General features: G+C 45.4%; 1 protein-coding gene across 7 annotated transcripts in view; it reads right to left on the bottom strand.

Moving 5' to 3' along the window:
• SPHKAP (SPHK1 interactor, AKAP domain containing) overlaps positions 1 to 13,412 on the bottom strand; it is a 107,028-nt gene that overhangs the window by 59,744 nt on the left and 33,872 nt on the right. For all 7 annotated transcript variants that reach the window (XM_048865129.2, XM_048865131.2, XM_048865134.2 and 4 more), the window contains one exon: positions 185 to 295. In XM_048865129.2, the coding sequence (XP_048721086.2) occupies positions 185 to 295 (111 nt within the window). The remainder of the gene's footprint in view (positions 1 to 184; positions 296 to 13,412) is intronic.

Here is a 13,412-nt window from a genome sequence, read left to right as displayed (position 1 = left end):
ATTTAACTGTCTTAATCCAGATTGAAGTTTAGGATTTCCAGTTTTAGATTAAGTAACTGATTACATATTTTTTCTGCTACCACGCAGTGATATTTTTTTAATGGCTGATTAATTTGTGCCTTCATTGAGACAACTCCCTTCCCTCACTTTTCCCCACATGGGTGTAATGCTTCTGTGTACTTACTGAAGCACATTTGTTTTCTGATTTGTCTTCCACAAAGCCAATTCGGCATGGTGTCCTCTGATTCTGTAGCCAGTAGTCAGTTGACTCTAGTAGACTGTTGCTGCAGAGAACCTGTTAAAATAGATGAATTTACTTAGTTCTGATTTGCTTGAAATAATGGCCTGGATTTTCACTCTTTTAAGTAAATGGGAGTCTTGCTAGTGAGTTTCATTTGGGACAATATTGAGACTTTTGTTCCTTTTGGAAAAATATATACTTAATCAAAATGAGATTACAGAAATTTACACCTCCCTCAAAGTCGTATCATGTTCACTTCGGAAGTGAAGGCCTTGAAGATATTTGAAGATATTTTTTGACTATCAAACACCCACATTTTTACTGGAATACAGATGCGGGGGCTTTAAACTGGTGGACATGAATAGCAAAAAATGAATTTGAAAAAAAGGCCTTTAGAGGGAAGTAACATACCATTTTAATTCTACTGGCGGTCTCAGGGCTGGAGGCTGCCAGTGTACCATGCATATCATTTTCATATCTGAGTGCTCACTTGAGAAGTTGGAAGTAGTTAAGTATCATTTTAGTCAATATTGAACTCACTCCTGTGTTTGTTGAAGTCAGTGAGGGTTTTGCCATTGACTCCAATAAGACTAACGTGGTGTCTCCACCGAAGTGAGGTGACTGCTGCCACTCCCCCGTGGACTCTGCCTGCGCCTCTCGCAGTGCTAGAGTACAGGAGTCAATAGGAGAGTGCTCGGGGATCGATTTATTGCGTCTAAACTAGATGCAATAAATCGATCCCCGCCCACCAATCCGGCGGGTAGTGAAGACATACCCTAAGAGTTCCCCTTATGAGTTCAACACTGCAGCCCTTACTCAGACCCATGGTCCCCATTAGGAGTTTTGGCAAAGTAAAGACCAAGTTACTGTGCCTCTTCTTCCTATCTTTGCCCCGTCACTAAAGACCACTTCCAATGTTTGGCTTTGACTCTTTCTAGTCTACAATCTTACAAGGTGGGTGGTGCAGCCTCTAGAAGTAATTTAATCCCTTATGTTGCTATTCCTTGACAAATCTGTGGAACACAATGTCCAACAGAGCCAAATAATCTTTTTGATAAAGAAATCTCTGCTATATTATGTATTTTCATTACTACAACAGATTTGCAAGCTATTACACTTAGCATAACAAAAAAGGGTATTTTCTTTCTGAATGTGGCATGACATAATTTATTGAAATGCCTCAGATTTGTAAGACTGAAATTGTTTTGAAACTGTGACTCACATTACACATGCTGATTGTGCCAAAGAATTGCACCAGTATGTGTTTAGGAGTATGTTCTCATTTGCTTCACACTTTGTGTGGGCCAAAATAGCTATATTTGAAAATAGGTGGACTGATACTGCAGTAAGCTTACTGGCTAGCTGCAGAAAGTATCCTAACATAAACTGGGGGAGTGGCTGAAAATGTGCGGGATCTCCAGTCACTCTTCCATGGAAAGGGAACAGAACAAACCACATGATACATGCTCCATCTAGGGAGAAAGAACGGTCCTGCAGCATGGGTCGTAGCCTGGGATGCACGAGAACTGAGTCCTATTTCTCACTGCCATAGCAAGTCTATGTTATCTTGGACAAGTCAATTAGTCGTTCTGTGCCTCAGTTCCCAATCTGTAAAATGGGGATAATAGCACTTTCCTACCTCCCATTCAGATATTTCAGTAATAGCAGACACAAAACTTCCTTGGGAAGATTGATCTCATGCTAGAGATACTGCACTCCTTATGCATACAGTACCTATGAGAACTTCCTGGCAACATAATAAAACTCTGTTTAAAAGGAAGGACTGGGATAACTGTTGTGAGCACTTGTTTTACATGGATACTCTGGATTTTATAGGTGAAATATAGGAGGAAATAGACACAAAACAACATAAAATTCATTAGCAAGAACACAAAGATATCACATGCACTGGAGAATTATATCATGACAATTTTTCATATGTTCGTCATCTATGCACAGACTATACCATAAGTTGCCTAGCTCCATTTCTCCCACAGCACAGGAGGATGGTGGTGGCTTCTATCTGGGTAAACGCTGTTATTACTATTTAAAATAGGCTAGGATTTCTGAGTAGCAGGATGGATTAATTCGTTTGCCAATGCTTTAAATGTGGCCAGCCTGGCAAATAATAATGAGAAAGCAGGAGACTTTTCAATTACCTTTAAAAATGGGGCTGAATCGTTATTCTAGGCTACCACCACATTTCTGTTGTTCTCAGTCCTGGAGATGCAGCACACAATACACAACCCAGGTAGATACATTTGCACCCTCTGGATTTGGGGCTGGTGCCTGCACTGCTCATGCTGCTCCACAAGATGGAGCGGTCAATCATCCTGGTGAGATGACCTGTGGGAACTCTCCTTTCATCCCTAGCTACACTCCTACAATGGTGCTTGTGAGGGGCCTGAGTACAGCTGTCTACAGCAGTTTTGCACACTGCTTGCAAGCAGGAGTTCTTCCCAGCTGGCTGAGGTCCTTCCTCATCCTTTATATGCTGCTGCAGCAGAATACTGGGGCATAGTGTGGGAAGAATCCCTCACATAGAAAATGCCTATACTAGAGCATGCATGCAATTTCCTGCTCCATCAACCTGGTACACTTCCCCATCTGCAGATTTTTCCATGGAAAAGGATGATCTGGCCGTAATACTTTAACAAGGATTGGACAATTGCAGGAATAAGAATAGCAAGAAGTGACACTAGCTATAAACCACTTTGTGTGGTTAATCATCTTCACCCTGTAGGGATATCAGAAAGCATTTTTGTGAAATGGATTTATGTTTCATTCTGATTTCTTACAATTCTTGCATAACACGAACTATGCACTAACTTCTCCTCACTCTTGTTTATGAAACAATGAAGTGCCATGTTTTAAAACCATACATTTACTACCATGTTTCAAGTAATCAAAATGCAAGTATCTTGCTTTATCACTGTGCTGGGATAAAATTATAAAACAGTGCTTGACTTTCAACCTTATTGGGTATGAACCTTGTGAATTCTGCTCTAATAATACTCTTTCAGTGGGAAACAAGAGCTATCTCTGAGCTCTAATAGCTTCTGTCATTATTGTGTAGCCTTTTATATTGATGCCCCACTAAAGACAAAAAGAAGGTCGTAGGCAGGTACTGTACTACTGGATATGGTGAGTATGCTGTATATTTGTTTACAAAAAGTCACCCTGGAGAGAGTCAAAAGCAAGACTCGTCTCTGTGATGAACTGTGCTTATCTGTATTGCAAATACATCAATAATTCAATTACAAAAATCACTTGGTAACAAGCAATTCCAAATGATACTCAACTGACAACATTCACTAAGTGGCAACTAGAGGGTTGTCTTCATGTAGGCTGGGAGGTTTTCGGGACTATGCTTTGCTTAAGTAAAATGTCCCCTCCATATGTTGTGAATGGTCCCTGGAATGCTTTCCATGTGTCTGCAACAGCCTCACTGAAGTAGTCTTGGGCAGTATGACACCACACTACCAGAACTCCTACCTGTGGCCAATATCATGCACTTGTTAGCAAGCAGGCAGCCTGTTGCACCCACATGGAGCCCCAGTGACTTCAGGGGGGCTCTGCATGGGGGCAGCACGGAGGACACATGCTCTTAATTGATATTGGCCTATAGTAGCTACTGTCCACTGAGAAGACTCCACTTACTTGTTTGACTCAGGGGCAGATAGAGGGGAGGAATAAATACAAAACTGCCTCTGATAACTAGACTCTGAAAGCCAAATTCAGTTCTTTATGTGAGCCCGGGCAACACCACTGAGAGACTGAGTGGTTGTTGTTATTCACCTCCATTTTACTGAAGAGAGTATTAGTCTTCCTTGTGCTCAGTGCTGTATACTGTGGCTATGATGTGGTCACAATCTCAAGGATAAAAAGAAAAGGAGTACTTGTGGCACCTTAGAGACTAACCAATTTATTTGAGCATGAGCTTTCGTGAGCTACAGCTCACTTCATCAGATGTATGACATCAGATGTATGACAGATGTATCACATCTGATGAAGTGAGCTGTAGCTCACGAAAGCTCATGCTCAAATAAATTGGTTAGTCTCTAAGGTGCCACAAGTACTCCTTTTCTTTTTGCGAATACAGACTAACACGGCTGTTCCTCTGAAATCTCAAGGATGTTACATTTTAAATTAGATGATACAATTAAAACCTTCTGAGCCTGATTCTCCATTGCTTTTCTTGCACTCTGGATAGTCACTTGCATACACATAGCACATGCTTAGCAGGTGTAAAATGCTCCCATTCTGAATTTGGTAACAGTCTGTCTCCTTCATACAGCTGTAAACGATTACACTAGATGTAAGGCACTGGGGTCGGGGGGTATGTACAGGCTTTATAGACTGCTCCTTCAAGGTGCAAATGCTGATTTTACATCTGAAGACTGGACACTATATTTAGCAATCCAGTCAAGTTCTTCAGGAAAAAATATATTTACATAAAAGGTTCCTGGCTTCCAAAACACAGGGATATTAACTTCACCCTTTCCATTTGATATTGGTTTATGAAAACAACAGATAACACTTCCTCATGTTTTTAGCAGAGAGAAGAGCGTAAAGTAAGAGCTACCTCTATGGCAAAAGAGGCCAAATAGTTGGGAGTCTTTGGTCTGTCCAGGAAAGGGGAATGAAGAAGTAAGTGTGTCCAAACTTCACAAGAAATCCTGGCCTTCAAAATACCTATACCTGAAGTATAAGGAATCTTAAATCCATAGAGAAACTTTCCTTGTGCCCTCTAAGGCCACTTTTTCTGGGATAGAGTCACAGAAAGCAGATATCCTTCCCTAATATCAAAAAGGTGGTCGGTCTGCTTTTCCAAAATACAGATTTCTACAGAAAAGCAAAGAAAATAAATTGGATAAAATAATAATGGCCACAAGCAGCAGAATATGTGTGAGATTAGGAAAATACAAGGGGGAAGTCGTGAAGAAAATTGATTGGCATGACAAGACAATAGATAAGAGGGTAAAAAAAGTTTAACTACATTTATGGGCAATTACGAATGGTCCAGTAACTAACTAGGAACACAGGAACGGCCAAAATGGATCAGATGTAAGGTTCATTTAGTCCACTACCCTGTCTCTAAGGGTATGTCTACACTATGGAATAAGGTCGAATTTATAGAAGTCGGTTTTTTAGAAATCGGTTTTATATATTCGAGTGTGTGTGTCCCCACAGAAAATGCTCTAAGTGCATTAAGTGCATTAACTCGGCGGAGCGCTTCCACAGTACCGAGGCTAGAGTCAACTTCCGGAGAGTTGCACTGTGGATAGCTATCCCACAGCTCCCGCAGTCTCCGCTGCCCATTGGAATTCTGGGTTGAGATCCCAATGTCTGATGGGGCTAAAACATTGTCGTGGGTGGTTCTGGGTACATATCGTCAGGCCCCCCTTCCTTCCCTCCCTCCGTGAAAGCAAGGGCAGACAATTGCTTCATGCCTTTTTTCCTGAGTTACCTGTGCAGACGCCATACCACGGCAAGCATGGAGCCCGCTCAGGTAACCGTCACCATATGTCTCCTGGGTGCTGGCAGACGCAGTACGGCATTGCTACACAGTAGCAGCAACCCATTGCCTTCTGGCAGCAGACGGTGCAGTACGACTGGTAGCCGTTCTCGTTGTGTCCGAGGTGCTCCTGGCCACGTCGGCTGGGAGCGCCTGGGCAGACATGGGCGCAGGGACTAAATTTGGAGTGACTTGACCAGGTCATTCTCTTTAGTCCTGCAGTCAGTCCTATTGAACCGTCTTATGGTGAGCAGGCAGGCAATACGTATTGCTAGCAGTCGTACTGTACCATCTTCTGCCGGGCAGGCAAGAGATGAGGATGGCTAGCAGTCGTACTGTACTATCTTCTGCCGAGCAGCCATGAGATGTGGATGGCATGCAGTCCTTCTGCACCGTCTGCTGCCAGCGAAAGATGTAAAAGATAGATGGAGTGGATCAAAACAAGAAATAGACCAGATTTGTTTTGTATTCATTTGCTTCCCCCCCTCCCCCCATCTAGGGGACTCATTCCTCTAGGTCACACTGCAGTCACTCACAGAGAAAGTGCAGCGAGGTAAATCTAGCCATGTATCAATCAGAGGCCAGGCTAACCTCCTTGTTCCAATAAGAACAATAACTTAGGTGCACCATTTCTTATTGGAACCCTCCGTGAAGTCCTGCCTGAAATACTCCTTGATGTAAAGACACCTCCTTTGTTAATTTTAGCTCCCTGAAGCCAACCCTGTAAGCCGTGTCCTCAGTCGCCCCTCCCTGCGTCAGAGCAACGGCAAACAATCGTGCATCTGAGTTGAGAGTGCTGTCCAGAGCAGTCACAATGGAGCACTCTGATGGGGCTAAAACATTGTCGCGGGTGGTTCTGGGTACATATTGTCAGGCCCCCGTTCCCTCCCTCCCTCCGTGAAAGCAAGGGCAGACAATCGTTTCGCGCCTTTTTTCCTGAGTTACCTGTGCAGACGCCATACCACGGCAAGCATGGAGCCCGCTCAGGTAACCGTCACCATATGTCTCCTGGGTGCTGGCAGACGCGGTACGGCATTGCTACACAGTAGCAGCAACCCATTGCCTTCTGGCAGCAGATGGTACAGTATGACTGGTAGCCGTCCTCATCATGTGCGAGGTGCTCCTGGCCACCTCGGCTGGGAGCGCCTGGGCAGACATTGGTGCAGGGACTAAATTTGGAGTGACTTGACCAGGTCATTCTCTTTAGTCCTGCAGTCAGTCCTATTGAACTGTCTTATGGTGAGCAGGCAGGTGATACGGATTGCTAGCAGTCCTATTGCATCATCTTCTGCCGGGCAGGCAAGAGATGAGGATGGCTAGCAGTCCTACTGCACCGTCTGCTGTCAGCCAAAGATGTAAAAGATAGATGGAGTGGATCAAAACAAGAAACAGACCAGATCTGTTTTTGTACTCATTTGCCTCCTCCCCTGTCTAGGGGACTCATTCCTCTAGGTCACACTGCAGTCACTCACAGAGAAGGTGCAGCGAGGTAAATCTAGCCTTGTATCAATCAAAGGCCAGGCTAACCTCCTTGTTCCAATAAGAACAATAACTTAGGTGCACCATTTCTTATTGGAACCCTCTGTGAAGTCCTGCCTGAAATACTCCTTGATGTAAAGCCACCTCCTTTGTTGATTTGAGCTCCCTGAAGCCAACCCTGTAAGCCGTGTCGTCAGTCACCCCTCCCTCCATCAGAGCAACGGCAGACAATCGTTCCGTGCCTTTTTTCTGTGCGGATGCCATACCAAGGCAAGCATGGAGGCCGCTCAGCTCACTTTGGCAATTAGGAGCACATTAAACACCACACGCATTATCCAGCAGTATATGCAGCACCAGAACCTGGCAGAGCGATACCGGGCGAGGAGGCGACGTCAGCGCGGTCACGTGAGTGATCAGGACATGGACACAGATTTCTCTGAAAGCATGGGCCCTGCCAATGCATGCATCATGGTGCTAATGGGGCAGGTTCATGCTGTGGAACGCCGATTCTGGGCTCGGGAAACGAGCACAGACTGGTGGGACCGCATAGTGTTGCGGGTCTGGGACGATTCCCAGTGGCTGTGAAACTTTCGCATGCGTAAGGGCACTTTCATGGAACTTTGTGACTTGCTTTCCCCTGCCCTGAGGCGCATGAATACCAAGATGAGAGCAGCCCTCACAGTTGAGATGCGAGTGGCGATAGCCCTGTGGAAGCTTGCAATGCCAGACAGCTACCGGTCAGTTGGGAATCAATTTGGAGTGGGCAAATCTACTGTTGGGGCTGCTGTGATGCAAGTAGCCCACGCAATCAAAGATCTGCTGATATCAAGGGTAGTGACTCTGGGAAATGTGCAGGTCATAGTGGATGGCTTTGCTGCAATGGGATTCCCTAACTGTGGTGGGGCCATAGACGGAACCCATATCCCTATCTTGGCACCGGAGCACCAAGTCGCCGAGTACATAAACCGCAAGGGGTACTTTTCAATAGTGCTGCAAGCTCTGGTGGATCACAAGGGACGTTTCACTAACATCAACGTGGGATGGCCGGGAAAGGTACATGACGCTCGCATCTTCAGGAACTCTGGTCTGTTTCAAAAGCTGCAGGAAGGGACTTTATTCCCAGACCAGAAAATAACTGTTGGGGATGTTGAAATGCCTATATGTATCCTTGGGGACCCAGCCTACCCCTTAATGCCATGGCTCATGAAGCCGTACACAGGCAGCCTGGACAGTAGTCAGGAGCTGTTCAACTACAGGCTGAGCAAGTGCAGAATGGTGGTAGAATGTGCATTTGGATGTTTAAAGGCACGCTGGCGCAGTTTACTGACTCGCTTAGACCTCAGCAAAACCAATATTCCCACTGTTATTACTGCTTGCCGTGTGCTCCACAATATCTGTGAGAGTAAGGGGGAGACATTTATGGCGGGGTGGGAGGTTGAGGCAAATTACCTGGCTGCTGGTTACGCGCAGCCAGACACCAGGGCGGTTAGAAGAGCACAGGAGGGCGCGGTACGCCTCAGAGAAGCTTTGAAAACCAGTTTCATGACTGGCCAGGCTACGGTGTGAAAGTTCTGTTTGTTTCTCCTTGATGAAACCCCCCGCCCCTTGGTTCACTCTACTTCCCTGCAAGCTAACCACCCGCCCCTCCTCCCTTCAATCACCGCTTGCAGAGGCAATAAAGTCATTGTTGCTTCACATTCATGCATTCTTTATTCATTCATCACACAAATAGGGGGATGACTACCAAGGTAGCCCAGGAGGGGTGGTGGAGGAGGGAAGGAAAATGCCACACAGCACTTTAAAAGTTTACAACTTTAAAATTTATTGAATGCCAGCCTTCTTTTTTTTGGGCAATCCTCTGTGGCGGAGTGGCTGGTTGGCCAGTGGCCCCCCCACCGCATTCTTGGGCATCTGGGTGTGGAGGCTATGAAACTTGGGGAGGAGGGCGGTTGGTTACACAGGGGCTGTAGTGGCAGTCTGTGCTCCATCTGCCTTTGCTGCAGCTCAACCATACACTGGAGCATACTGGTTTGGTCCTCCAGCAGCCTCAGCATTGAATCCTGCCTCCTCTCATCACGCTGCCGCCACATTTGAACTTCAGCCCTGTCTTCAGCCCGCCACTTACTCTCTTCAGCCCGCCACTTACTCTCTTCAGCCTGCCACCTCTCCTCCCGGTCATTTTGTGCTTTTCTGCACTCTGACATTATTTGCCTCCAGGCATTCGTCTGTGCTCTGTCTGTGTGGGAGGACAGCATGAGCTCGGAGAACATTTCATCGCGAGTGCATTTTTTTTTCTTTCTAAGCTTCACTAGCCTCTGGGAAGGAGAAGATCCTGTGATCATTGAAACACATGCAGCTGGTGGAGAAAAAAAAAGGGACAGCGGTATTTAAAAAGACACATTTTATAAAACAGTGGCTACACTCTTTCAGGGTAAACCTTGCTGTTAACATTACATACATAGCACATGTGCTTTCGTTACAAGGTCGCATTTTGCCTCCCCCCACCACGTGGCTACCCCCTCAACCTTCCCCCCTCCCTGTGGCTAACAGCGGGGAACATTTCTGTTTAGCCACAGGCAAACAGCCCAGCAGGAATGGGCTCCTCTGAGTGTCCCCTGAAGAAAAGCACTCTATTTCAACCAGGTGACCATGAATTATATCTCACTCTCCTGAGGATAACACAGAGAGATAAAGAACGGATGTTGTTTGAACGCCAGCAAACATACACTGCAATGCTTTGTTGTACAATGATTCCCGAGTACGTGTTACTGGCCTGGAGTGGTAAAGTGTCCTACCATGAAGGACGCAATAAGGCTGCCCTCCCCAGAAACCTTTTGCAAAGGCTTTGGGAGTACATCCAGGAGAGCCGCGAATGCCAGGGCAAAGTAATCCTTTCACATGCTTGCTTTTAAACCATGTATAGTATTTTAAAAGGTACACTCACCGGAGGTCCCTTCTCCGCCTGCTGGGTCCAGGAGGCAGCCTTGGGTGGGTTCGGGGGGTACTGGCTCCAGGTCCAGGGTGAGAAACAGTTCCTGGCTGTTGGGAAAACCGGTTTCTCCGCTTGCTTGCTGTGAGCTGTCTACAACCTCATCATCATCATCATCTTCTTTGTCCCCAAAACCTGCTTCCGTATTGCCTCCATCTCCATTGAAGGAGTCAAACAACACGGCTGGGGTAGTGGCGGCTGAACCCCCTAAAATGGCATGCAGCTCATCATAGAAGCGGCATGTTTGGGGCTCTGACCCGGAGCGGCCGTTCGCCTCTCTGGTTTTCTGGTAGGCTTGCCTCAGCTCCTTCAGTTTCACGCGGCACTGCTTCGGGTCCCTGTTATGGCCTCTGTCCTTCATGCCCTGGGAGATTTTGACAAAGGTTTTGGCATTTCGAAAACTGGAACGGAGTTCTGATAGCACGGATTCCTCTCCCCATACAGCGATCAGATCCCGTACCTCCTGTTCGGTCCATGCTGGAGCTCTTTTGCGATTCTGGGACTCCATCATGGTCACCTCTGCTGATGAGCTCTGCATGGTCACCTGCAGCTTGCCACGGTGGCCAAACAGGAAATGAGATTCAAAAGTTCGCGGTTCTTTTCCTGTCTACTTGGCCAGTGCATCTGAGTTGAGAGTGCTGTCCAAGCGGTCACAATGGAGCACTCTGAGATAGCTCCCGGAGGCCAATACCGTCGAATTGTGTCCACAGTACCCCAAATTCGAGCCGGCAAGGCTGATTTAAGCGCTAATCCACTTGTCAGGGGTGGAGTAAGGAAATCGATTTTAAGAGCCCTCTAAGTCGAAATAAAGGGCTTCATCATAAGGACGGGTGCAGGTTTACATCGATTTAATGCTGCTAAATTCGACCTAAAGTCCTAGTGTAGACCAGGGCTGACAGTGGCCAACACCAGATTATTCAGAGGAAGATGTGAAATAATTTTCTCCCACATTAGGTCTCATCCTGATTTCTAAGAGAGATTGGCTTAAAGCCTCAAGCACAAGGCTAAATGTCCTTCCAAAATGTGATATAATTAATTATGACAACTTTGGGTAGTCTTTATCCATATAAATGTCCAATCCTTTTTCTGAATCTTAAATTCTTGGCCTCAACAATTCCTGTGGCAATAAGCACCACAGTTCAATTACAAGATATAACTAGAAATAGAATGAGGATGGTGGGACTAAGCGATGCAAAGAAAAGGAACATGTTATTCTGCCTAGAGCCCAGAACTACTATTCAATGGCAGAAGTGAGAATTCACTACGTCAGAATATTTACTGAGAAAAGAAAATTGTGCAAACCACAAAATGAGACGAGATCATCTTTCTAGGGGACAACCCATTAGAAGTAGCTAAGGGGAAAACTGTTCAAGGATCCCTTCACAGAACCAAGCTGCCACTGGCTAGGTCCCAATGAAGCTGCAGAGGGAAGTTAGAAGACTACTTATTATTACCCTATGGGGACTGGGGCCGTAACCTTTACTACCATAAGCCAGCAATCATAACACTGAGCTAGGCAGCCAGATAATATAGCTCCTACCGATATTAGCTCCCACCTAAATCCCCACACAGAAACCATAGTGCCATGAAGGTCACAGTGCCTTCTGCAAGGCCTCTTGTTTACAGACATCTATGGGAGGGGCATTCATGTTGGGCCGGATAGAGTGGAATGGTACTTTAGAAGTACTGGTCCTTCTCTCTACCATGCAGAAAGGGGGAATATCTAGTTTGTGGAGGGGGCCTTCCACATGCTAATCTCTAGAAGACTATCCAGACCCTGGAATACAGATCTATGCCAAATACCTTCAAACAAGTGTGTTTAGTGATCACAAATACACCAATGTGACCAAAGACTTTGTACGGAGAATGGCAAAGCCTTGAATTTTAAAACAATCCCTTCCTTGGGGAATGCTGCCTACTCTTGTTTATCAGTTCATTGACTCTGCACTTGATAAATGCCATACCTTCTGCCTCAGTGAAAATAGAGTCCTGCTACCATAATTAACTCAGACTAGATGCATAAACTAAAACATCATGCACGCCACAGAAGCACATCTCCTCTTGCAAAGTGTTAGTCATTTTTTGATATATTTGTGCTGAAATCTTGAAATAAAGAGATCTTATTGCTGTTGAAAGAATGTTTCTTCCCCCTGGAACCTCTTTATTTTAAAACGGTCACCACTCTAGATCTTAGACTGTTGCCAATACAGAGTAACCCAAGGGAACGCTATGATCCTGCTCAAAGCTAGACGTAGCTGGGAAAAGGACACCATCTTTATCTCTAAATTACTCAGTAAAATCCAAGGCAAAGTCAATCATATTCACCTTTGCAGAGTCATCAGAAATTACAGCAATTAATGAGTATGTGTAAACTGCAATTAAACACTCGTGGCAGGCCCATGTCAGCTCGAGCTCCAGATGAGCCCAACTGTCTACACTGCAAATTTACAGCCCCACAGCCTGAGCCTACAAGCCCAATTCAGCTGACATGGGCCAACCATGAGTGTTTAATTGCAGTGTACACATTCCTGACTTTCTATTCCTATTTTCTAAGTCTTTCTTCAAGATACATTATTTTTAATTTTTTTGTATCTTATGTAATAGGTTGTAGAATTCTTCCATTTCTACAACTTCTTGTCCGCAGGAACTAAAGTTCTAACTCCTGTCAGAGATACTCTCCTGTGCATCTGAAATTGCCTCTTTGAGCTTAAACAGCCCTGCAAGAGGTAAACTGACATACTTTCTTTTTGAATTTCCTTTAAAATCATGGCTAATGCTATTTCAGATTTGATCACTTTGGATCTTTCTTCCCCTTAACTCAGCCCCTCTTTCAGAACCTAGGGGACAGTGTGTGGAACTCAGAATTAGAAGGCCTGACCCTGCCCTGCCACAGACTTGCTAAGTGATCTTGGGCAAGTTATTTCAACTTTCCATAATTCAGTAGCGCCATCTGTATATACGTAAGCAATCTGTAATCTATGGATGAAAAGCACTGGATAAGAGCTATTCTTATTCTTTAACAACAGCCAGTGCACCCCTGACTTGCCTTCTAACAAGGTTCTAATTAGGGCTTCAGGATATACTCCTCCTCTTCCCCCACTTGCCCCCACCCCAAATTCCCCAGGGGTAGCTTCCCACCTTTAGTGACAAAATAGTTGTGGATTGTGGCAACATTTATGAATTTA

The sequence above is a fragment of the Caretta caretta genome, chromosome 9 (assembly GCF_965140235.1).
Source record: "Caretta caretta isolate rCarCar2 chromosome 9, rCarCar1.hap1, whole genome shotgun sequence".
Lineage (NCBI taxonomy): Eukaryota > Metazoa > Chordata > Testudines > Cheloniidae > Caretta > Caretta caretta.
Note: the sequence above shows the minus strand (reverse complement) of the source record. Positions and strands in the feature narration are given on the sequence as shown.